The sequence below is a fragment of the Neodiprion lecontei genome, chromosome 6, assembly GCF_021901455.1.
Source record: "Neodiprion lecontei isolate iyNeoLeco1 chromosome 6, iyNeoLeco1.1, whole genome shotgun sequence".
NCBI classification, from domain to species: Eukaryota; Metazoa; Arthropoda; class Insecta; order Hymenoptera; family Diprionidae; genus Neodiprion; species Neodiprion lecontei.
In genome coordinates this window covers 22188655-22216647 of record NC_060265.1, presented here as the reverse complement: position 1 = coordinate 22216647, position 27993 = coordinate 22188655, and the positions used below count along the sequence as shown (strand labels likewise).

Here is a 27993-nt window from a genome sequence, read left to right as displayed (position 1 = left end):
GACGATCCTCGATTATAATAATATAATGTATAATTTATGTCCGTGCGTGCGGAGAGAGTTTCATCGAACACGTCAATTATCGGGGCTGTTAATTATACGTGTTTGCACTAGGTGTATACCAATTTGTTTGCCTATATTCACGACTCGTATTTTACTTATGTAAAAATACTGTTTTATTTTTTTTATCGTTTCACGCTATACGTCGCTGTGTATTGTGTAATATTATAATGTTTCTACTTCGGGGATCGAGATGTTGAAGGTCTCCTTTTTTCCCTTCGTCCTTCCGTAAACATTGTTTTTTACCTTTCTCTCACTTTTTACACTTAAATCTCATGTAATGTTCCGCCTTTTCAAATCTTTCGCGTTAATTCAGCAACGGAAATGCGTATAACAGTGCTAATTGAAGTATTATTATATGAGCGTACAATCTTATCCGGATTAATGAATCAACGGGTAGAAGAAATTTTATTGATATTTTTCTGCTTGTGCTTTATACGTATAATTATTGTGCAACGTAGGAGAATCTCCATTTTTTTTTTTCACCCACCGGATAAAATATTATTTAGGTGTATAAAAATGCAATAAATCTCGTTCTCAATTGTACAAATACCAGCAAATAATTCGCCTCAAGAATTAGACATCGAATCATTATCATTTTAACCAATTTTATAATCAAGATGGCTTGCGTCGAAATAATTGATTCTTGAACGTGCACATAAACCGAGATAAACCCACGTGAATATTTTTTTTTCCTACCGATTCTTCAACTTGTTGAAAATAGTATCTCGATCTCTCGTCCTTTCTCCCGTGCAGAGACAGCCTCTGAATAAGGAAACGCGAGGACGCGATGACGACTTAACTTCAAGGCTCGTGTGTACGTAAAATATATTCCTCTGAATATACGGTTATATTTATTCCTGCAATCTCTCACATAATTTCAAATATATCGGAATAATCCTGGAGTGAATCTAATCATCTGATTAAGAAAAAAAAAAAAAAAGGAAAGGAGAAAAGAAAAAAAAAAGAAAAGCTCAACTTTATGCGGTAATCGCGTCATATACTATACATACCTATATACTGGACGTTATAAAAATATCCGCCGAGTTGAGCACCGTCGTTTAATGAGAGGCTTTAATGGCCTCAAGTGGTAGGTACTCTAATATGTCAGAAAAACGCCCGGATTATTTTTGCAACGAAGAACTACGCGAACGCCGCTGCCCCGCGTCACAATTCCCTACGTTTTGCAAAAATCTCTGTTGGTAAATTTGTGCCTGTAACGAGAAGTTATATTTTTATAATTATTTTCAGTCTTTAGCACATTTTCTTTCCCATTTATCATCTACCTTTTACTCCGCCCGTCGTTTACTTGAGAATTTTTTCATATTCTAGAGATATAATTGATGTTTGTAAAAGAACACATTTGCACGAGCTTCGGATAATGGAAACTTTGGTAATTAACGTGTAGACGTTGGGAGCATTTGAGCTACATTAATATACGTACAACAGAAAAATAGAAGAAAAACGAAAACGTTTGAATTGACAAAAAGCGCGTCATTCTAGCTTGTTACGTACATATATATATATATTATACAACTAGATCCCGGAAGCGTTAATTCTAAAATTAACTCTAAACTAACAATGGAGGAAAAGTTGGATATGAACTAGAACACTGAAGTGGTTATTCTGCCGCTGCCGCTGGTGCGATGCCGATGATGAATCGAGCCGCGTGCAGTTTCATCGTAAACCGCAGTCGTCGTGAAACTTAATTTTATCATATTACACCACGTGCAGATATTATATCGTAATGCGTAAAAAATTCTACGCACGTTTTCACGTGTACACGTAAATATAACATAATCGTACCGAAGCGTGAAAATGCATAAATAAATGAAAAATGAAAAACAAGACGGGACTGCGAAAAGCGACATTCAGCAGCTTTGTATCGCTGTATTGAATAATTCAAAGGAAGTTTTCCGGCCTGGAAAAACGGCAGGAACAGTTCCTCTTCGTCCCACTCATTGTCCGACAAATACGGCGGCACATCGGGTCGCAAAAACCGGCGTGGCGCGTGGGCGGTAGGAAAAAAAGACAGGGTAAGATAAAAGAAACGAAACGAAACGGACGAAAAAAAGACGCGAGGCATAAAAAATTTACTCGAGTCGTATAGTCGTGCAGCAGCCGTTACCCAGGTGCTAGTAGCACTTTCAATTCCATTCTCAGGATGTTTCTTTTAGCGCAAGCAGGCTTGATCTATTCATACGTTGTTTTGCGGCTGGGCGGGCATGCATAAAGGGATAATAAAGGAGACGTTGTTGTAAGATGAGTCTGCGTCTAGGCCGGTTTTCTTCATCATTTTTTGCCGTCTCAAAGACGGAAATTCATACCTTTTAGACCGAGAGTCCTGCCGTTTCTTGATCTTCGTAGTAACGATTTGTTATACCATGTGATAATATAAAACATTTTTATTTCGTATAGCAGTTTTTAGAATTTTTAAGCAAAACGTTATTGCTTATCGAACGTGAAGGAAAGATGAATTTTCGTACATTTTATATAAAACTGAAGAGATGTTTTTCCTTATTTCAAATAAATCCGATTTCGCGTTGTTAAACTGGCTATAGAATGAACGAGAAAAATTAGAGGAAAGAAATGAAAAGAAGAAAAGATTATATCAAAGGTAATTTATTGGTATAAATTGACCAGAACATTATGAATATTTTATCGCTGATAGTTCACGCAGTGCAGACAACGATTTTTGCAGGATTTTTATATCCTGTAACGAATTTTTACGAGGTTGAAGTTAGCGACGTTATCGCAACGAGAATAAAGTTGCTGTTTTCTTAATTTTACAGTGACGTTGAAAGAACTAAGATTTCGAAATATGACTGTGTTTCATTTTGTTACGGTTTACTAAATTTCAGGCTAATTCAAAAATCGCTAATTAACGGTTCTTCCTCAGCATGAAATATTTCGACGCTTCGTTCTTACACCGAAAACTGTACATACACAACTTTTACTCAACCGCACCTCAGCAGGAGATTCTATTCCTGTGTTGGGTGACGTCTTGCGATTAACTTCGAAACCATTATCGTAGTAGCGGCTAAATACTTGTAAGGATGTGCCTGGTTTTTATGCGGGGTTCGTTTAGGATAGGTTATTCCTTTCAAGTTGAATGTAAGGAACTGTTAGCTGCACTGCTGCGGTGCACAAAGAGAAGAGAGGAGAGAGAAGAAGGATGAACCCCTCGTTCTTCCAACGGGAAGACTTGCAGGGATGATGATAGCGTGTGGTTATCCCACGGGTAACCTAGCAACTCCCTTCCGTCGCTCGATGCACGGCACAACCTTTGAAAAGGCAACGTCGAAACGGAATGGAACACCTAACGTAACCTAACGGCAGGATTTCTCGCATAATCCATTCAGGGGAGGGGAATTTCTTTTCGCTGAGAAATTCGATACCTGATGCATCCGCATTATGCAGAAGTACACGAGTGTGTGTAATGTAACGTATGAAATTCTCATTATCATAATATATTGTATATTGGAGCACTTTTTGTTTTACGGAAACGAAATAAGGGTTCGTTGAGCGATGAAGAAGTGACCAGGCCAACGGCAAAAATTAAAATACGCGTATCAGTTTAAAGTCTGAAACATATCTGTTTTTACAAGTAATGTTGGTTGACCCGGGCAACCTTACTCATTTTATAACACGTGATAGCTGATACATGTTTTATTTTATCTATGATGAATACTAGATCATTATAAAGGGGGGATTATAGACACGGATATCGCGTGTTTGATGTTACAAGGACGTATGCTCCAATAACGCGGATTTGATGGTATAACGGGGTAAAAGTTTTTTGGATAAATTTTTATTCGCAATGTATGCACCCAAGTTTTGCCCTCCAACGACGTAAGTTGCGAGTGAATTTATGGTTTTTTTCTCCTCATTCTCGGACAGTGTTATATTGAATAGACTTTGATAACGATTCGAGAGATCAGTCGCCATTTTTATGCAGGTTACTTACATGTTACCTTTTCGTGCTTCCGTATAAATGCGTCCTTTATGTTTATTTTATTTTTTTCACCGTCGCTTCCCTTTCACTTACAATGTGTCGAAAATAAATGTCACGGATATCCCTCGAAGCCTATGCCGGTGCAATAAGCGCCTCGTAATGATAAAAAGAAGGGAGAAAGAAAAAGAAACGTGAGAAAAAAAGCACACGCACACACAGTTTGAAAGCTCAACAGCCGTTGGCAACGGATGCCCCAGTTTTGAGGCTAACGATTTCCAGTATATCGGACTAGGCCTGCATAACTTTTTTTTTTTTTGTAACCTCGGTAAAATATGATGCAACGAACATGTTGCTGGACATTTTCCAAAAACACTTACTTTTTCTTACTTTTTGACAACAATATTCTCGGTCTTATGTAACGGTTGTACGAATTTTTCGTGTGGCGATTATCCGGGTCTCGGAAAATCGTGCGAAATTTGATAACGCTATATTATAAAATTACAGAGCGGCTCCAAATCGTAAGGTAAAATTATAGAAAAAATACAAAGACTCGTTCTTCGATTCGCTTTATTAGATTTATACGACCTTTGAAAAAGAAAGCCAACGTACATCGAAACAATCCAATATCCGTTTGGAACTTTTTAAGTCATATTTTCCGTAATATTGAACATGAATCGAACTCTGTGTGCAAGCAAAATTTCGCGTAGTTTCATTGGAACTCAATACAAAGAGTCTTCACATTTTTTTCTTCCAACTGTTAAACAAACTTTGAACTTTAATTTAAGCGCAACAATTTCTTTATTTACACGTATAACTAATTGTGAATGTTCCACACGTTGATTTTACCGACCGAAATTTCATTGGAAATGTTTTGTCAGTCTCAATATCACATATATAATATAGAATTGCCGATAATTCGTTATGTAGACACGAATAAATTTTGGAGTGAAATTCCAGCTCTTTGATAGTGTTGGGAGTATTTCTTTTTTTTTCTTCTTATTCATTAAAAAAAAAAAAAAAAAATCAAAAAATGATAATAATCTCTGGAATTTCAAAAGATGACGTTTTTTTTTCTAGCAAATCTGTAAAATTTAACTCGCCCTGATCTACAAGCAATAACGTAATTCTGATAACGGATTATCATGGAATTACCGAATGAATTCTTCACTTAAAGCTTCTCAGTGCTAAACTTCCTTTCTAAATATATCCGAGAATTGAGTTTTCTCGGATTTAATAAAAAAATACAACGTATATTTGTGTAATAAGAGAAGTTGAGAGTGCTTTTGAAAAAATTCCGCCACCAGGCAATGATATAACAATCTTGGAAAGAACGAAACGGCAAATCCCGGGTGAAAAAAGTGAGTGAGTTTTATACCGAGAGGGTGAACCAGATGAGAGCCGCCCCCGAAAGCCGGGGAAGCTCAGATCGATATAACGCTACGTCATTGTGGTGGCCGCAGAGTGACGTCACAGCAGTCTGCGAACGCAATTTCCGTGGATCTAAGAGTGAGAGAGAGAGAGAGAGAGAGAGAGAGAGAGAGAGAGAGAGAGAGAGGAGAGAGAACCACGAGAGGGCGGCGATCCTGTTTAGGTCGGAAAAGTTGCTCCGCAATTCTTGGAATCAACGTACGTTTCCTGCTCTTACGCGTCACGTGATTCGTTACTTATAAATACCTTATGTTATACCTGCACGTTATGCCAGATTCTTGGCACACGCGTGTGTGAGAAGAGAAGCTTATCGTTAGCTGTTTATACGCGAGCACATAAAACTTGGGGTTAATTTAGCGTCGCGATTCTCGAAAGGTTGTCGGGGTTGAACTTTGCCGCTGGGACACCGCAGGAGTAATAAATATAGGCGAGGAGCTTAATCTCGTTAGCCAAGAGCGTATACGTAAAGTATACACGTACGTATTACACGTGATCCTTTCGCAGTTTCCGTGATTCCATCCTTTTTTTACTTTATTTCCTTCTTTCATCATCGTTATACGTGTGTTTCATTTTTATTTATTTTTATTTCTTGTTTTTCATACGGAGAACCTCTTGTACGTGTGCAATGAATTTTCCGTAAAAAGCTGATCGAAGCTTCACACTTTGGTTGCCGTTTTACTATCCTATCTCGCAGACTAGACCCAAACTCGCGATATTAAGTTCAATCATACGATTCACAGGTAAAAACGTACGGTAGAATTTCAATCTTTCAAACGATTCGATCACTTGGCAAGAAAAATTTACACGCTTTCTCATTTTTCTTAACATGAATTAAAAAGAAAAGTAAAAACCGATTTATCTAATTAACCAAAAATCCCTACACCGGCTCAACTATGACAATTTACCATAAACGCAAGATGAGAAACGAAGGGTGGAAAAAAATTTCAACGATTAATATTAAATTCCGGGAACTCGTCAGAGCGTGTAATAATAATTTAGTAATAATATACATACACACGTCTTATTCCTCGGTAAAATTTCTCACGAGTGTTTCGTTTCTCTTGACAAGTTACGTTGGTAAATTTTTACCTCGAGACGGTATACGAAGAATTGAAGTTTACGAAATGCGCCGTTGGTGAAAACGTAGTTCAAACGAAATCTGCCGTAAAGTTTTTACGGGGGAAAGTTTGGACCGCGTTATACGGTAATATTCGATCCTGCCCCTTTTGATCTATTTCGAGCGTCCAGAGCACCGCGTACGTAACAGCTGTGCCATCTTTTTCGTATTCTATAATTCAATTTTGCAGAAATTCAATTACACCTATCCACGAGTATATTTCGAGCGCAACGTTACTTGATATTAAAAAACTTTTTTTCGCATTTTCTAATCTAGTATATTCATTATTATTCATACTACATCTTACTCGTGTGAATATGTGAAAGTGTCTCTGTACAAAATTATAATCGTTACAAGTTATCACAGCACATGCAAAATGCTTGATGTACAATTATCCGCGACGTGTGAAAAAATATTCTCTAAAGCAAATCTCAAAACGCGGAGATTTAGTGGAAACTCAACTTTTCATTTTCGAGGTGATTGCGATAACTTCCTTTTTTCTCTGAAAACGGAGAAATTTCAACTTGCGAAAACAAAAAGAAAAGAGAACAAGCTGCGAACCGAGTGAGCGTATAATTCTGTCTGCTTTCTGAAAATAACTACAATCGCGTACCCGTTTTTTCAAGCATCGAAATTTCACTTCAAATTGGGCCTCAACGCTTGTTTGCTTTCCTAAAAATCACGCTAAAAAGTATACACGTCCCGAGTTTCTCGGTTTCGCGGGTCTTGACAAAGGAATTTGGGGGGGAAAAACCGCGCGAAGAAAAAAGATTATTTAGAGAACAAGATAAAAGAATCAACTCCCGCAATTCGTTGCCGTATCTATAGATATAACGACGCTAATCTTTGACCGCGACGTCCTTAACATTTCGAGATCAAAGGTCACGAATCCCGGTTCTATTATTAGAAGAGACAAATTTCTTCGCGGCGTTTCCATGAGGCAAAGCACACCTTGCAGTCGGTAAGCATCTGGAGCATCCGCTTCAGAATCTGTCTTTATCTCTTTTCTCTCTTTGTTCGCACCGTTTGTCTTGTTTTTCATCAAAAATAGCCTGCTTGGACATTCCGATCTATACGTAATATATACATGCACACTCACACACACATATATATATATAGCTAGTGAGTCGTATTATACGTGTATACATGTATATACGTGTACCTGCCCACAGTTTCTGTGGTATTTAATGTTCCTACGAATCTGCGAATATCGGGTTGATTGTGAGCCAAAAATCAGTGATCAACAGCTTTCGAGGAAATGAGGCTAAGGTTTTAATCCTTTTTTTTTCTACGATTTTTCGTATATCCCTCTCACACGTAAATTGTCATATTTATTTATAAAAAAAACACAAACATGTGGATCGATACGTGTGTAAGTCATATCACGCCGCTAGTTATTATTACGACCTAGAAACAAAATAATCGGACGTTCCGTTTCTTCGAAATCATTATTCGTCAATTATATTATACCTTCATAACCACAGACTTGCGTATAAAAATTTATAATCACATATGTGGCACTGCACTTTTTATTGCTGCGGGGAAAACCCATTTTGTGCCCCAAAAATCGTTACCAGGAATACAGGTACATGTCATCATCATATTATAATTACGCGTTGTAATAGTTATGGGCGTTGCAAATGACCCTGAGAACTGGCGCTTTTCTCTACCGTAGGTGTTCTTGAATCGAGGTCCGGTTCCTGTCGGTGGATGACCAGGAATTTTGAAAGGCGTATACAGAACATGGACCACGTGCCAAGCTTAATATATTATACGTTTCACTTTGACTTGTCATTTGGTTCTTAAATCGCTCCCGATGTATTTATCGTGTAAATAGATATACATATTACAAAATTGACACCGTGATGACGTACTTCGCGATTACTTACATTTTATAAAGCGATTACGAGAAATTACTTGACGAATAAATTTTCATTATGTTAGGCGATTTCTCAATATTACAAAGAGTAATGTTGCAATCCTAAATGATTTCTCATGACTACCAACGATTACCTTTATGATTACCTAGAGGCAGAATTTTATTTCAGTATCAATGATTTCAGTCTGATTTCGGAGGTTATAAAAGAATTTGGAGGATGACAAAGTGATTTCGAGTGATATCGACGCATAAAACGCTTCGATGAAACATCCCTTCCGTATTACGTATCCTGCAGCTCGAATTCTAACATATTTAATCCGTTGCTGCCTCCGTAATGCACGAATGTTACGCGCGTCCCAGATTGCAGCAGACGACTGCACTGCTGCACCCGGTGACAAAACTTTCACACGTGGAAAATTGAAGCCAAACTTGATAGATATGCAATATATATATATAAATTCATGCCATTTTCTTTTTCTTCCCTTAACCACGTGTCCTTTCATCTTTCTTTCTTCTTTTCCCTCGTGATTCTACATTTTCCTACTTCCATTCTTAATCTTTACTGCACCTTCGACGGAACCTTATCACGTGGATCTAATTGTAAATATCGTGCAGCCATTCCGTCTTATTTCTTCATACATTTCATACCTTGCACTACTTCCACCGCGACAACTGCATCTCGGCGATATTCACGTATGTTTGCACTTATCCGTCCTTCTCCGGCCGGCTGGCTCTCGCTCCGTTCATAATTGGCTCCTTTGACCATTCGACCAGACGTCTATTCGCCTACCTTCTACAGCCCGCGTTTGCACAAGCAAATGAAAACCTCGGTCTATCGCCGCTGAAGGGTTGTCAAGCTTCAGCGAAAATCCAAACTATTATTATACTCGACCGTTTTCCAACTTTTCGCATTGTGCAGAGTTTCCATGGTAGGCACGTACCTATGTATACATATATATATACGCAGAGATAATCGTCCCATATAATGGACGATGAACTTTGAATGGAATGGGATGGAATGGAATGGAAAATTTACCGGGATCAATGGAGAAGCAGTGATAAGAAAATAAGTCTCGCGGGAGAATGGTTATGGATTTTATTTTTTTATATCGCAATTATTTTTACACGGATACTCAAGCTTAACGCTCGCTGTTATTCTCGCGGTGTTTATGAGTGTTGGAAAAAAAATCACAACTTGTAACCAGTGAATTTTCCGTTAAGAAAAATGTCAGGCAGAAAGAATAAAAGACTAAAAAAAAAACATTGCACCGTCATCGATTCAGCGCTGTGTTAATCGTGAAAGTCGAAATTTGGGGATGAAACAAAAGAGAAAAAAATCCAAAAATTTAAATACGAGACGAAGTTAAAGTATTGCCTTCGTGAAACGTTCTACTTGCGTACGTGACAATTTTAAAGCTGTTATTTATTTCTCAAGAGTTGTAAATCGTTGTAACGACAACAATAAAAATACTCTAGTGACTTTTACGGTTGCTTATAAAAGAAAATTTGCTACGTTGTATAAATTTTAATCGGTGTACCTTAACCCTCTGCATCTGCAGGCACGTACCTATCTGATACTAATAAAATGCAAAAATGGCCTACCCATTTCCACAGGTGAATAATATAATTTAATGTTGCAGGTAGTAACCGGCAATTTTTTATTTATTCATACTACTACGTATTACATATTCTGCCAGTTTTGTGAGGAAATAATTTCAGAATTATTTCACAACTTCATTTTTTTTTTTGTCTTGTTTTCATTTCACCGTCACACCGTAGCGGAGAGCTTTCAGCTTTATCTCGGCAGCTTTCTCGTGCCCCCATAAATATGAATAACAGTTGTAATAAACTGTGTTAAATGCGGGTTCCTTGTACTCTATGTCATCACGTTGGCGTCGCGTTTTGCACGTATTCTTACATATACATATTGTGTATAGTACATGTACTTATATGGCCTGCTAACATTCTTTCACTTTTTTGCCCTGCATCATAGAAAATACCAGAGACCTTCGCAGTTTCGCTTGTATAGGTATATATATGTATATATGGATATAGATATTTGTAGCGAAAAGATGGATAAAATAATAACAATAATAGCAATAATAATAATTTCCTCCTATCAAAGGCATCGAATAACCATATTTTGCTCGATATCGCAACTTGTAAGGAATTTTTTATCTATCCTCCTTATCCGTTTCAATTTTTACTTATATATTACATTATACAATATAGATATATTCTTCGAGTTATCTCTCTTGTCTCGATATTTCAACACCGTCCGAAAGCTTCGTTGTAATTTCTTTTACGACGTCATATCGCCGTAGGAATTTGCCCGGCGCGATTTCAGACGAAAATTTACTCCAAGGTTATTCCGACTTTAATATATTTTCTTGAGAAAACCCACAGTAAATAGGTGTAATCTTTTCTCTAATCGGTATACTTGTATTATATCGTGGAAAGAAGAACAATTTCTAGAATCGTAAATCTGCAATCAAGGTACCGTATAATTCGAGCGGAATGTGCAGATTTTCCAGTTTTTCATTTCGCCGAATCTTTGATGATACGCATAAACGTCTTGCGAGATTTTCGACGATGTCGAAGTTACCGTTACACATTATTCTGTACAACAATGAGTATTTTATGCATATATATGATACGGTGAATAGTTGACTTTGCGAACAAAATATTCTCGCACGCGCACGTAGGATTTCAATTTCTTTTCGAACAGCGATCGTCGAGGAACATCTTTTTCACAATTGTTTTCCCAACGATATGTATTCCGTCCGCAATGTTATGTAAGATAATAAGCTATAAATTGAATTGTTTTCAATTTGTTTACATATATACCGATTCTTGGAACGATTTCTGCATCATTGAACTGTGTTTATAAATTATACGCTTCGTGTATATGTTTATGTATGTGTATAGATTTCCAGGTAACTACAGAGTGACGACTTCTATCAATTTATGACGCAGCTGTATATAAGACAGATTTGTTTGAAGCATTTGAAATTTAATTGAATCGGCGAAATATAGCGGAACGGCGTTTTTTATTACTTTGTAACTTCTTGTCACGAAACGAAGAATAAAATAGTAACATTGGTAATAATTAAAATAACGAAAATCTTCCGATCAGTTCAAAGAAAATTAAGAATCTAACGATACTTTTATGTTTTTTTTTTTTTCAACTTTGTCATACCTACGCGGTAAGAATTTCAATACATATATGCGTATATCAAATAATTTGTTCATATGCATTTGCTAATTTATTGCGAAGAAATCAGCCTTAGAAAACATATATACGCAGTGATTTGAGAAGCTTCTTGCTTACGCTAGTTTCTGAGAAGAATCTAGTAATGATTAACATAAAATTTCAATTCTTAGGCCATAACTGCGTCGTCGTTCATTCATGAGACGACGACACCGCGCACGTCTGATTATTCTATTCCGATATGCTGACGCACAGATACGTCATTTTAAAAACATCGATGTCAATGTGTCTGTCAGTGTATGAAAAACCGCTGCGACGCATTCGCGTTATACGATCTGGTCAGATGATAGTTAAGAAGGAGAAAATGGTACACGGAAAAAGTAATTCTAACTATTCGATTCATTACCAGTACGTGGTTTGAAATTCTCCTGTTACATTAGTCTTTAATGTTTAAAGGGTGAGGGTAAAAATTTAGTTCAGAATTAATTACAAAGCGGTGTTTATTCATTATTCAAATTAGCACTCTTAACGAGAAAAATCATTAAGTCTAGCTAGTCGAAACTTGACGCGAAAGACGAATGGCGACTCATCCATACGGGGCAAACCGCAAAAATACAAGTCCGAACTACACACTTGGAAAAGTTTTTACCAAATATGCGATATAACATCAGTCGAAACGATATTAGCAAAGAACCGGACGATGAAGGTTCAATTTCGAGATTGATCTCATTTCACCATTTGTCTCAAATTATTATCCGAGCCCGGATTATTATTTAAATACACATTTTTTACTCAAATCATTTTCATTCATTATTTGTTCTTCAGCATAAAGTATGAAGTTTGACGCCAGAAAATTCAGTTTCTATTTTCCATATTTTATTTTTCTAAATCTATATCATATTTACACGTCTTGTATTTTTGGATACATATTTATGCGGTCCCTAATTATTATACTTGGTCCTTGTCAACTTGGGAACAACGAGAAGCGTACTATACTTTATAGTCAAGGTGCAACTTGTGGTGAAAAAATCGACCTACATTTTACCGGTGATTTTTTTCCCTCTGTCTCTCTTTGTCAGCAGAGGCGAAGGCATATTAACGGTCCCGCCGTGCACGCTTCTTCTTCCGGCACGATTGTACGTATAACGCAGCTATAATACCAACTGCCATTGCACACGTATACACCATATACCCACCTATGTTAGGTGTACCAACGTTACAGGTACGCGAAAGCAGTAAATACAGGCACGTATTAATTACGGTTGAAAAAACTTTCCTTATGCATCGCGAAGCATCGTGCACCATGCAACAGCATAACGCTTATTATAATAATATATATAAGACGCTTGTCGTTATTTCTTTATTATTCGAAGTTTACTGTGAATCGACGCCTGTGCGTAAATTTCGATCACGAAAAGTTCCGAAAGCGCCAAATTCCGAATTTTTTGGGTGACGAAACTTACAGTACAGAAATAAAACTTTGACGAAACATCAAAGCTTAAAGTTCCGAAGGTGCGAAAATGAGAAAATTCAAAAATCTGAAACATCGAAGATTTTTAGTTGTGTGAATTTCTAGTTTTGTGGAATTCCTGGTCATTCTGATTTTCGGTTTTTCTGTTTTTCTACACCCACTCGTTGACCAAACTACGCTACGTGAGTATATTTTGACTTTCGGCATTTTACTCTATCGAAACTTTATTTCTCGGAATTTTTCTCTAACGGAACTTCACTTTCTGAAACGTTGCTCTGTCGTAACTTGAATCTCGGATTTCGGAACTTTGAGCCGTCGGGTTTCCGATAAAAATTTTGATTTCTTTACTCCAAGCTTCGCCACCAAATAATTCGGAATTAGGCGTTTTCACGTACATTCCATTTCGAAACTCGAACCCTGCCCCCAACCTCGGATGCAAATTTCGATTTCATACCTACTTAATTTTTCGTTTCAATTTTCACTTTCACCCTACGATCATCGATTGTCGGCAATATGCGAAAAAAATTCGTCAATCATACTATTCCGCTGTTACGCGAAAGGATTATTTTTCCTCGTTGAAAATTGAGTTCACCGACGGTGGCACGATGTAACTTTTCCCATTACGAGGACTAGCCGTTGAAATTTATCGCGCTCTTGAAAACCCGCCGAACTACCAAATTCCATATCCCGGGTAACTGCTGCCCCCCAAATCCTCCTCAAATTCTTTTCTATCATCCCCAATGTCTGTTTCACGACGACGCGACCCTCTCTCGATCACATTCGCCGCAACACCTGCCGATCTATTAATACCGAGGAAGAGAAAAGAAACCCCTGCGACTGAGGCTTCGAGCTTAAGCTTCGGGCTTCGGGCTTCCTGCGTCAGCGGCGATTCGGGGAGGATTTTAACGTCGAGGAATAACGCGTCGAGAATTTATCGCCAGGCGTAATATCTCCGAAAATATATTTTTAAGGAAAACGTACCGTGATTTATATACGCTACGGTGCAAACACTATATTTCCATGCACCTCCGTATCAACTTTGAATGTATAATCTTTCAGTTGAACTTGTATCTTCCTAATGGAGGGAAACAAATACGTTGAATCATTGTTTTTTTTCTCTCTCTCTCTCTCTCTCTTCTATAAATACCAAAATCGTACAATTTTACCGGATCGCACGTAACTAACAAGATGAAATTATTTCTTAGCTCCTCATTTGCAGTTGATTGCAAAGCTTGGTTGTTGTATAATAGGTACGGGAAAATCCTTATATTTTTATACTTACATAATTAAACTCACGCGTGACATATGTGTAAAAAAAAAACATTTATCAACGCTATTGAAAATTTCTTCAGGACGACTATGACGGAAAATCTATTCACAAATGAAGATGTTGATTCATATATCCTCAAATACGGATAAACGATGAAATGTTTGTTGACGAAAAGATTGGGAGAGCGGCATGTGATCTACTTAATACCATGCGTTCGAATTTGAGGTTGAATAATTTCTTTTACACCTCTCACGGAGACATCGTATTAACAAAATTCAACTCAATCTTGACTCGAGCAATCCTTTTTACTCTCTGTAACCCTGATTTCGTAATTCTTTCTCCTTCAATTAACTCCTCCGCTCGGCTGTAAGCCTGCGATGCATCATCGAGTCAGGGACGAACAATCCTCGCTACTGAATGTGCGCAAAATACACCGTGTAACACATCCTGGCGCGTTACGTGGGCGTCCATGGTCCGTGGCGAAGGAGGCCTTCTTCCTCCGCCTGTAATGTCGAAGAGTAAACAACTTCGTTCAGGGATGGAAAATAAGCGTAAATACGTACACGCGTGTATGCATCTACAATACATGTATATACATGTATGTATGTATACCCATACAAACTGCTGAACCCAAGCTTCGGGGGTCGAAGCGCCGGCGTCAACGCGGCCGGGAAGAGGAACGATCTCTGGAGGGAGGAAAAGAGAGAGAGCGGGGTGGGGGTGGAGGAAAGCCCGAGTTCAGCTGCGGGGTGAGGGGTGGAGGTGACCCCCTGTGGCATTAAGCCACCCCCTCCCTTCCATCCGCCCCTGCGCTGCTGCAGGCCGAATCAATACTCGGCCAACTACCTGTTTACGCTTTGCGAGACCTTATATACCCCCGTGTATCTATGTATTCATTCGTGTATATGTATGCATGTACTCGACGGGGACGCGACACGTACGTTTTTCACCTATGCTTTTTTTAGCCTCCAAATATTTTCATTTATTTTATTCCGTTCGTTTAGTTTATACTACTTTTTTTTTCTTTTCTTTTTTTTTTTTCTTTTTTTTGCACCGTTAAATAAGGCTTCGACATCAATTTATTCTTCCGCATTAACGTGAAGTTAACGCAGTAGTCTACGTACGATAAAATATATGACGAATTGCGGTAATCAAAACGGATAGTAAGATGTAGTAAGTATTCTGCAGGTTATAGGTGAAGAAATTTATTTTCACGTTGCATCTGGTATTGTAATTTTAATAAGTATTCTTTCACTCTCGTGTCGTGACCCATTACTCAAAATGTAGATATGTATATCTTCCTGGAAACGTATCAAATGAATAACCGATACTCAAAAAACTTGTAACTCCTTTCGACTTGATAATCAGACTTTATATTTCGTATCACAATTTATTTAACTTCGTAGAACAAGGGAATGTAATTTTTACTTTAACTCTATAATTTTTTTTTTTTTTGTCGTTCTCTATCCTCGGCTAATCCGATATGGTGAATCTATGAAAAGAAAATTGAAGCTACACGCTGTGGAAAAAGCTCTCTGAAAGGATGAAAGGATTTTCTATGAATGGGCGTAGCTGTATCGTCGGCAAAAACGTCGTACGAGACTTCTTCGTAATCACATGATGTTAAACAATTTTTGTGAAAAAAAAAATCCGTATTTGACGGAGAAAATTGGAAAAAGTGTTCATTTATGTGTACAATCTTACAAGCCTCAATTTTCTTTATTATTTATAGAGACGGGTTTCCGTTTACAAAGTGAAACGAAATTCTAGCCGATAAGAAGGGTTTGGGCTAGCTGGTTCATGTTTCGATTTTACGTCAATTTATTTTTTCATTTATAATACTTTTCTTTCATTTCAATTTACCGATGATTGAATACACTTGAAGAAATTGGTCGAATATGTTGTACCTGATGGTAATTTATACCTACATCGTAAATTATTTTTCCACTTTGTGTAACAAACAAGTAAAGAGCTTAAAACAAAGAAAAAATCTATCTGTAAACAAACGCCCCGATCGATCTCGTTAATCAAACGAACCGTGAATCAAGCTCACTCCAATTCAACCCTCCGAGAGCTTTTGAATACATATTGTTGCGAACGATACTTCACCGCATCGACAAAATCGATGGTCCAATTTCTATTTACTTCCTTTGCCTCGGTGGATATAAATTCGACGGATCAACGTAATTATTCCACATATTCAAGTGAAATGAAAAATACACACGTCAAGCTAATGTAATCGCTTTTCTATTGAAAAAATTATTTCGCTTACATTGAATATTGTAAGAGCTGTGTTAAAAGTCCCGGTGTTAGTTAATCATGATAAATTGGGTGAATACAGATTAAATCACGTTGCAATTACTTTTTGTAAAAGGAAAACCTCGCTTCCGAGGGTAACGAAATTAAATCCGCGAGCGTATAAATGAAAGTTTTGCTGGTTTCTGGATCTTGTTTCAGTTTATTGATCGTCGTTAAATAATGATAGTTCCATCAATATTAACAAATAACAATTTTGATATCAGAAATTCTTGTTTGTCACAAGGTACTGTCAGACTCTGTATCTTCCTGGAACATAATATTCTGTCTTACATATATTCAACGGAAAAAAATTTATAAGTTCTGACCAAAAGTGTGAAATATCATTGCTGGCAAGTTATAAATGACTACCGTCTATAGAAAAATACTCGTCTCTCTCTCGAGTTTTTGGTAAATAATCTACGACGCGACCGAATCATCCGTGTTTTTCATATTTAATCAAATGAACTTAATCAGCTGATCCTCTTGGACGGCAGAACGAGTGAAAATGATAGAAATGCGGAAAACGTTGTGTAACGAAAAAGAGTATAACAAAAGAATTGTGAGAAAAGAAAAGAGCTGTCCTCTCTAGAGCGGCGCACGAGCAGCTCTTCATCTAACGCCCTCCTATTCAGGGTCACGAAGAGTACGCGGTTGAAGGGAAGTGAAAGGTCAAGTTTCCTCCCTAACCATCCCTGCTGTAATTAGTCTTCAGCAGCAGTTGCGGTTCTAGTGTTTCCACAGAAACTGCCAAAACTAATCGCTCTTCAAAATGGCGGGCTAAACTTGGGCTCAATCGAATTAGACGGGGGAAGTGAAGCCCTATCGTCGTATCGACTGTCACCTCTGTATCGTGAAAAAGTGTTCGTACCTCTTGACAAGTATTAGGAAACATGCGAATCGATCCTCTGTAATCATTTCAATGTCTATAAAGGTTTTTACAACAAGGTGTCAAACTCGCGGATAGTTTATTGATCATTTCCGGCATGCGAGAGACTCGCCTTCTAGAATTTTAATATATGTGGTTACTCTGCTTTCAGGGAGGATATCCGGCTAAGCTGAAGAAGGTACTGATAGTAACAGCGCCGCTCTGGTTCAAGGCGCCGTTTAAAATCCTCCGACTCTTCGTCAGGGAAAAACTCCGGGATCGTGTTTTCACGGTGTCGATACCACAGCTGACGCTTCACATACCCAGGGAATCTCTTTCCCGCCGTCTGGGCGGCACCTTGGAGGTTCAGCATGACGCGTGGCTACTTCACTGCCTTAAGTCAATGACTAACCGGGGCGGGGGTGAACTCTGCGAGGTGATAATTCGCACGTTACGCGTTTAAATTGTAAAGAAATCAAGAGGGTTGAAGAAGTGGGCGGACCTCGGGAATTTATACATTGACAACCAATCGATCGATTCGTTCGAGCCTTGTTCTACTCAGAAGTATGTTCGAGCTCCGTTCGCATATTTTCTTATTGTTTTTCTTTCTCATTAGAATCAATCAAGAGGAAATAACGTTATTCGCAATAACGTCAACCATTTCGTTCGGTGAGGAAAGGAGACAAACTGTCCAAAAATACTGTCCCCAGGTTCGAAGTGTCGAGCCGTTTTCGAGATATCGCGGGCAAAACATATGACACCGAACGAAATGGTTGACGGTACTGTTATAAAAATGTCTGTAAGCCCGCGTCTAATTCCTATTTCTTGGTTCTTACGATAGACAAAAAAAATGTGAACGAAGCTTGATCTATATACTTTCGATCGAAACAAATCATAATCCATTGTGAGTAACGGATTGTCGAGATACTAAGTCCCAAAATTCACCCTGCACTCTTTCGGCCCTCCACTCGAATAATACTTGTTATACACCCGCACCTCCTCAACTCGTCTTGGTAATTTTCCTCGTCAGGTTGCCCCCGGCGTCGTCGCCCCGTTACCCCCGACGCTGAAGATCCAGAATCAGCAGCAGAACTCCAACGGCGGACCGATCGGTAGTCCAACCAGTCCCCTTAACGAGAAGCTAAAGGCGAAGAATGGCGTCGCGAACAACAGCGAAATCGAGACCTCGAACGAGCACACGAACGGCGATCACTGGCCCGGAAGCGACGAGGCGCCCTCGCCTGTTCAACCCCCGTCTTCGGCCAGTTCCGGTTTCAGCGACGACGACAGTCTCCACGGTGACCTTGCACTTCAGGCCGTCTCGATGGAGCAGCTTATCGAGGCTGTGCACACCAGGGGGAAAGTCGGACTCGTCTCCGAGTACATGGAGATCAGGCAGAGACCGCCGGATGGCTCCTTTAACCATGCAAAGTTAGTGACTATACCTAGTCTCCAGTCTCGGCGCCTTCTTGTACACTTGGCGGCAGTGATTCTGACAATGAAACGGCTAATTTTTTTCAACGAGTCGGTTACGTTGGCAATATGCGGAATCAGACCGCAGCGCCACCGTCGGTGAATCGTGAAACAGGCTCAATCTTTGTAAACGTAACATAACCCACGAACGTCGAATTTAACTAAAAAAAACAAAATTCCACGCTTACAAAGATTGAGCCAAACGTAACATAATCTATGACCGTCGAACGTAGGACAAAAATACAAAATTTGACGGTTATGGATTGTGTTATGTTTACAAAGATTGAGCCTGTTTTGCGGTTGGCCGGCGGTGGCGCTGTGGGCTGATTCTTTGTTGCCAACGTAACCGACTCTTCGAAAATATCAACCGTCTCAGAATTACTGTCGTCAAGTGTTCAAGGCACCGGCTGGAATTCTTCACGTTATCTCATTGTCAGAGGATATTGCGTCAACTTGGGTTACGTATCCTCGGCGCGTCATCGAGTTCTTCTCGAAATCAATCCTCGGTAAACAATTTACGAGCGGATGTTCATCTTTCGTTATCGTGATACGCGATTATTATATGCCTGCGTTAATGCTGCACGGGTTGATTTAACGTTCCGGAGTCACGCTGTATCTATGTCCACTTCTTACACGAGTGAGGCTAAGATTAATCTTCTCAACGAATTCTTTGGTAATTAAACACCATTTCGTCTGCGATAATTATTCGAACTAACGGCTATTTTCATAATCGAACACGTTCGTGCTTTCGCGAATATGGAATAGCTATCAATTCAATTCTCGTAGTTTTCTGAGACAAATTGTGATTTAGAACGGTCGATCGACTCACTCAGGTGTTGCATTATAATGCCATTCGATTGCAGTGTGCTCAATTTTAATGGAACTTACATAAAGACGAATTTCCGATCACTTGTTTTGTCAAAAAATCAAACATTGAATTTTTATGTATTCATTTGTCGGATATTTTCTGAACTGTAAGGGTTCGATGAATTCAAAAAAATAGAATAGATTTTAGTCAAAACTGCAGGAAGAGAGACACACGTCAAGATTTTTCGTAAAAAATACGCATTTCAACTATAGTTTTGACTATAAATCTAGTAAATTCTACTCTGCACGCAGTGATATTCACCAATTCTAGCGTAAATTCAACTTCTTACGAAGCATATTTTACCAACAAAACCTGTTGTGTCCCTGTTTTTTTTTTTTTGCAGTTTTGAAAAAAATCTGCTTTATTATTCTCTCCGTGCACGCAGTTATTGCATTTTCGTATGTGAAATAAAACTACCTCGTCAAAAATTCTCGTGGTTTTAGAAATAAACAAAAAGAAACGATGCCACTGAACGGAGAATATAGGTTTGATGAAACTTATGTGATGAACCGTCGAAAGTTTGACGAAAGTTTTTTGCGGGATGCGGGAACCGCAGAAACCGCAACATAAGTAAAGGTGATAAGAAGGAGGGAAAAAAACCTGATTCTCAATTCACGACATGAGAAGCTTGGAAATATTTCCTAGAATTCTTCATGACGAATCGTTTCTTGTGAATGATTTACGCGTAAAAATACTTGGCTGTGAAGTTATATGTGAATTTTCTACTTTTCAGACTCAGAGCGAACCAGCCGAAGAACAGGTACACCGATGTCTTGTGCTACGATCACAGCAGAGTGAGTCTGTCGGAAGTGGAAAATGATCCATCTTCGGATTACATAAACGCGAATTTCGTCGACGGTTACAAACAGAAAAATGCTTTCATAAGCACCCAGGGTCCATTACCAAAGACATGCGGTGATTTTTGGAGGATGGTTTGGGAGCAGCAAAGCCTTGTCGTCGTTATGACTACGAGGTGAGTGGATTTGTCTTCATAAAATTTAACATAAAACGATCACGAGCACATTATAATAAAACGTTGACAGAAATTCATTGATTCATTGCGTTACGCAAGCGAAAATATTCAGCCGATCTTTTTATCGAATCGTTTCCATTTTGTTGTTTGTGAGTGTGTTTGAATCGTCGATATCTGCAGGAATAAATTTCGCCTACACAGGATAAACATGTACATATGTATATATACGTATAACGTAGAACGCTGCCGAATTTTTGGACTCTTTCCAAAATTTTATGCTGCACGCTTCGTTCGTTCGTTCTTTCGATGCAATTTTACTGACAATGAGTACAGTAGCAACAATTCATGCGAATGCTTGCAGCAAGCTTGTGGACATTAATCAACTTTGTATGTTTGTACAAATCGTTTGCAGTTTGCTCCGCGTTGTCTCGGTTGAGTAACGAGAAGTTCAACGTAGCGTGACATATTTTTACAATCTGTCCGCCCACACGAATCTCGCATGCAGCGCTATTTTTCGCACAGCTTCGTAAAGTGATATCCATTTGGTTCCGGGGAAAATTTCCTTAACCCCACCTGTACGCAAATCGATCAGCTAGGACCGTACTGCGTCAATACATACTTATTTTTAGAACAAACGTAAATAGGTAACGGCTATGTATATACGTGTGTGTGTGTGTATGTGTGTGTGTGCGTGTGTTGTGTGTATGTATGTGCGTAGTTTCGACGAAGTCGCCAAATTAACTTTTGCAAAACATGGCACGAGAATAACCCCCGCCCACGTTTTCTTGTCGCTAAATCAAGTTGCATGACAATTTGCGCACTTATTAATTTTTCAATTCGTTTTCACCTCGACAGAGTCGTCGAACGGGGGCGTACAAAATGCGCCCAATACTGGGGGCCCAAACCCGGGGACGAAGTTTCGGCTGGAGGATACACAGTCACTACTCTCGAAGTTGAAACGAATCCTGACTACACGATATCCATGCTCCTCCTCACCAACGACAAGGTAACGAATATACCCCGCAACACGTTTGTATGTAATCTGTAAACTCAAACGGTTCCTCTGGATTTTTGTTACGCGAACTTTCGGTACAAAATTATTTAGTGACAAGATTTTTATGAAAGAAATGAATGTTTACTTCAACGGAAATGTCAAAGGTTCTTTCTATCTCGGACTACCGTCGAAATAATATCGTGTCTCTCGTGTTGGCGAGTTTAAGCACTTGAAGAGCTTACGGCAGACCAGAGACTCTTAATACGGTACGTTACGATGTTTCGGATGAAGGATTCAATTGCCAGTGATAGAACCAATATCAGTTTACTTTGACAAATCGGAGAAAATATAGATTCGGTCACGTTCAGTATTTATTTCAGCAAAATTACGTTGTTCTGATTGTAAAGCTTCAAAAAACAGAACCCTTATCGTATGAAAAGCGGGAATGTTGTTTAAAAAAAATTTACAATCTCTCAAACCAATTTTACTAACTTCATTTTCCATGGTGATCGTTGCGTATCTTGAAACTAATAATTAGATATGGATAATACCGTTTCCCCAAACCTTTCATGTCTCTAAGCTGTGCTCTGAAAAAATATTATACAAATTTTTCTAAAATTCCTCCAGACGGACGAAACCAGGGAAGTGTGTCATATGCTGTATACAGCCTGGCCAGATTACGGTGTACCACAATCGGCGAAAGCCTTGCTACAGTTTTTATCATTAGTCAGACAACAACAGAGCAAACTTCTTGCTAGTCGAGGTGACACTTGGGCAGGCCATCCTCGAGGACCTCCGATAGTAGTTCATTGCAGTGCGGGCATTGGAAGGACAGGTAAATTTTCAAATTATTTGGTACTTTCTGCCTGCCGTTTCAATGGATATGAGTGAATTAATTCCAATATAAATTATTTCAGGGACCTTTTGCACCCTGGACATTTGTATATCGCGTCTCGAAGACACGGGGACAGTTGATGTCCGGGGGACGGTCGAAAAAATCCGAGCCCAAAGAGCGTACAGCATCCAAATGCCTGACCAGTACGTATTTTGTCACAGAGCACTCGCGGAGTACGCGCTATCTCGCGGTATGCTGAGTCCACAGCACCTGGCAATGCTACCGTCGACCGTTGAAGAGGATTCTGACTAATCTATAGCTATTTAATTGTATTATTGTGTAAGGCCCAACCTGTAACCAAACCCTTTCGTCCTGTTCCTCGACTCACAGGGTCTAACAAACAATTCCGGAGGAAAACGTATATTTAGGTAACGCGTTACTGAGAGCTGAGTGGAAAGTGCTGTTCCTGATTATCCAGTATAGAAGTGTACATTTTTCAACAATTCTAGATGCCATCACGAAGTGAGTTTTTTTTACATCAATTTAAAGACCATTTTAAATGGTGAACAATTTTTTCGCGGGTCAACGGGTATCTGGGGTGTTCTTTTCGCTCTGTCCCTCTCTTAGTTTTTTCTTTCTCCTCTTCTTTTGCGTCAGCATTTGTATATCCCACTACTTCCAGTACTCAAAAATAACCAACATATATTGGAGGTTTGTTCGTTGCTGCGATACGGTCAAGCCAACTTTCGACAAAGAAAAATTATCCGTTTGGTTATTCATCTTGAGATGAAAATATCCCGTAATTTACAGTAATTTTTCCAATCGGCGTTTTAAGCTCTATCGTTGATGATAATAGAGCTCGAAATTGATATTATGAATAGAAATGATTCATTTTCATTTATTGATTGGAAAATAATTGCAAAAATTAGAACCGTAATCTTGAAAGATGAGCGTAATAGAATTGATGCCGAATTTCAAATAAATTTTTAGGTTATAGAGTATTGCGACTGATGGAGTATAATGGGGATTTAGTAGAACAATCAATTGGACTGAGTGCAGAACATTTTTAAATAAATAAAACTAAGAGAAAAATTGATTAAAAGATAGGAGAAAAAGTATATACTTATTACATTGCGAGAATAGAAAATCTAAGTTAATATAACTTTGATGGCAGTGTATAATATTTATAACTATTATTCTAGACTTAGAATATGAAAAATGAATTTTTGTTGTATCAACTCAAATATTCGTACGTAATAGTACAATTGACACTTTCACACTTCAAGTGCTACCTATAAACGACGTGAAAGGTTTTACTTCCGTTGGTGTTCTTGCGTTCTTATCATCATCTACTGAACGCACATGCCTCGTTTTCATTCTAAGAAGTCACTTATAAAAACATATATTTCAAGTTCAGGACTGGGTTTGAGCTTATTTCTGTTGTACCTATTCTAAGGTCAAAATTTATTGCTAATCCATGGCGCATCTTCTTACGCAGTAGGACGATTACGTGAGATGCAAAAATAATATTTCCATCTGAAAATGTCAAGTAATTTATTGATTCACATCACTCGGTGTTGGGACGAGCAAGGTAAGATTGTTCAAATTTTGACAAATGGTTGAACAAGTGAACACGCATCTGAATCCTTTATTTTCGTGAAGATGTTTCTATACGCGTATGTAATTGATTCCTGAATCGGTGTATGATAAATCTGAGAAGTGAATCGTTGAAAATTTAATTGTGTTCGCCCCATTAATAATAAAGTAAGTTCGTAAGAATCTTCAAGTACCCTCAGGTACCAAATATGGGCATATTATTTTTAAACTAATGTTAATAATTTTGTGGAAAAAGAAACTATTTATTACAAATATTGATACGAGTCTAACGAAATAATTATTTCTTTGCTAAGTGATATATACACGTATGTATATTTGTATCTCTCGTATAACCCAATTTTCTTTTACAATAAGGTTGACTCTATCGACCGTTATTAAATATGTATACCAGTATTCCGTGTGCGCTGAAAAAGAACTACCATTTATAATTGATTATTATTATTATTATTATTATTATTATTATTATTAATATTATTGAATGAATGCGTATAAACGTGAATTTAGTGAGGTTTTTGCTGCAGCTCGATATTTATTCCTGGATGAGTTTCAAAACTGTATGAAAAATTCTCAATAGAGATAAATAACGAGTAGTAGTATAAAGTCTCCCGAATAGAATTTGATAAATTGATATCTTTCTATTTCCATTTATAACTTTTAACTGCTGTAATGTTAGTTATAGAGCTGGGTGTATTAACTGATGGTTTCCCGTTACTTTCGAATGCATTATAGTGATATTGCCTTTGGCATTGTTAATCGTTAACCGGAAGTCAGTAAAATTTTTGCCCCCAGCTTAGTGTTAAAATTAAAAAAGAAAATAGGCTTTAATCAAGTATGACGACTATTTAAAACAGAAGCAAGTGAAAAAAAAATATAGCATATATACCCGCACATATTGAGGTAAAATAAATAAACGATGTCGAGATGTACCCATGAACGAAATATTAAATGTACCATCCTTAATAACTAAAGCAAATCAGACACCCGAATCGTGATTGCGTCAGTAAAATGTAGAGGATTTATAACTGCTCGCAACAGATGTAAATCATGAAGTACGAGTTGGCTTCTAGTTAATTGTACATCTCTATAATCTTGATCGAACTGTACATATTATGCCTTCAATTACCGTAAATGTACCTAATTAATTTAATATATTTCAGAAAAAATTACTATCATTTACCTACCTAATTATTTGAATGAAAATTAATTAAAAAACAAAAAAGTTAAAAAAATTACAAAAACATACCTTTATAAATAAAACAATTTCATATTTTATTACGTCAGACCAAAAAGTAATTGAATTATGTAATTTATAGCACAAAATAATAAAGGTGTAATAATCTTTAAGGGTCTTGAACGTGAATTTTTTGTCTAGCGTTTAATACATCGTACCATATTACTACTACTACTACTACCACTACTACCACTACTACCACTACTACTACTACTACTACTACTACTACTACTACTACTACTACTACTACTACCATGTCACTAAATACCCCATTGGCTGAACATATAAAATTGCAGACGCTTTGAAAATCAATATATTAATAACCAATGAATAATAAACACTATAACATTGTTGTGATTTTGAATGTTGATTGTCATATCAATTAATTGTTGAAACAAAAAATGATTCACTACTCGAATATATAGTACAGTACCGTCGTTACTCATCACGCAAATCGTGATCATTTCTAATTCAATTTGTGATAATAATTAAAAAAGAAAAAAAATCAATAAATAAACCCTTTCTGAGCTCGAAATTATTTTTATCAGACTTCCGATATTTTTGCAATCTATAAAAATGCTATGGTTAATCAATACAAGTATATCAATATTTAACGTGCTTTATAAATTTTACCTACATACAGTATACGTACCTACGCTCACCATGAATTCAATTAAATAATACCTCATAATGACATGAAATTTATAACAGAAGAAAATCGATTAAACACACGTTCAAATATTTACGTATTCGGTGTGGGGTAATTAGCGTGTTTTCTTCTACCTCTTAGGCCGATAATTTCGCCGACAATTTAAGTTACGAACAATTAAATCGAACGATGAAGAAACAGGACAATTCATTTCATCTGTCTACGTCATTGTTGATTTCGGAAGATGTGTTCTGTTTTCTTTTTAACTTGTAAAGGCGTTATAAAATTGAGCGAGGAGTCTCTTTCCCATACCAAGAATGTGAGTATTTTATTGGCGACCGAATTACCGCACTACAACTTTAAGAAAAATCGCAAATGACTCCATTAGGTGTACGTATATTATACGGATTACGTATCATAAATGAAAATGATATTTAGACTAATTAACTATCTTCCCATTCTCTCTGTGTATGAATTACACGAGTAGATGCACGGAGTATAAACGGATATGCATATACAATAAAGATTGGAGTATTATCAAATCTCAGATAAAACAGAGAGGAATGGCTTCGAAATGACAATAACTCACAGTTATTACCCACCCATGCACGTCACGGGACATTATTATTTGTCCCACTGTCTCTAATTTCTAATTTCATGGGTACAAAAAATTTTTCATCGCGTTTTAACAGATATCTTGTTGTTCGGATCAGTATTGTGGATATAGAAAACAACTACTCCTACCTAATGCAATATAGAAACAAATTGAAAATTAAAGAGTAAAATGATGATACGCTGTTAATATTTAAAGATGCGTCAGCCCGATCAATACCCGCAATATTATAAATACAAAAATTAAATATCTGCCCGATGCAAAAAGATTATATAAGGTGAAAGTTACTTTGTTACTACATGCAAGTCAGATAATACACAAATAGAACTACACTGCATAAATGATAAAAATGCTACCTAACCGTATATAATTATTATATCTTAGAAATCTGTCTATACGCGTCGTTTTGTATGTGGATGTTACAAACTGTTGTAAATATTCTAAATAAATACTAAATCCGTAATAATATCAGTCCATTATTACTTGAATTTTATCCATAGTTTAATAAAAAAAGAAGTTATAATTGCGTTGTTTATAAAGTACTGTCGCGAAATTTTGAAATTATAGCGGATTAAATAAAAAGTGATAGAGGCCCTCTCTTAGCTGTAAACTGACTGAATTTTCATTTTATAGTCTTTATTTAAACACACATAAGTATTAAAGAACATGCTGGTTTCTAATAACCCAGTTCCTATGAACAAAAAATAACACCTCAATGCAATTCCTTGACACCCTTATTTTTGTTCTCTAATCGTTGGGGATCATTGATAGTTTAGCAGAATTTCAACCAGATTCGGAAGTAGCTTCGGCCGCCATCTCAAATTTATTGTTCAGGTCGAAAAATATCGATCGTAGAAAAAAAAAAAAAAAATCCTAGCGACCAACGTTGAAGTTAATTAAATATCCTACAAGTTTAGTTACGACAATTTTTAATCAAACGTTGAAAACGGACGAGTTATTCGACGAAAACAAATTCCCCAATAAATTCGACGTGGCTATCGAAGGTACCGCGGAACGTACTCGAAACTCTGGATTTAGACTACCAATGACCCTTCCTTCAACGATTAGAATAAGAAAATAGGGGTGTCGTAAAATTGTACTGTAATGATACGTAGGCGTGTATGAGAACGTCGAGAATGCGTTCAATTCGAATCAAGCGATCGAACGGCGCGCGGTTGGTCGGGTTCAC

At 37.6% G+C, this 27993-nt stretch overlaps 1 protein-coding gene across 2 annotated transcripts in view; it reads left to right on the top strand.

Moving 5' to 3' along the window:
* Positions 1–27270, top strand: part of LOC107218678 (tyrosine-protein phosphatase non-receptor type 9) — a 64257-nt gene extending 36987 nt beyond the window's left edge. For both annotated transcript variants that reach the window (XM_015656628.2, XM_046744098.1), the window contains exons 5-10: positions 17724–17987; positions 18582–18982; positions 20626–20865; positions 21721–21871; positions 22487–22694; positions 22777–27270. In XM_015656628.2, the coding sequence (XP_015512114.2) occupies positions 17724–17987; positions 18582–18982; positions 20626–20865; positions 21721–21871; positions 22487–22694; positions 22777–23006 (1494 nt within the window). In that variant the 3' untranslated portion in view covers positions 23007–27270. The remainder of the gene's footprint in view (positions 1–17723; positions 17988–18581; positions 18983–20625; positions 20866–21720; positions 21872–22486; positions 22695–22776) is intronic.
* Positions 27271–27993: the final 723 nt, after the last annotated feature.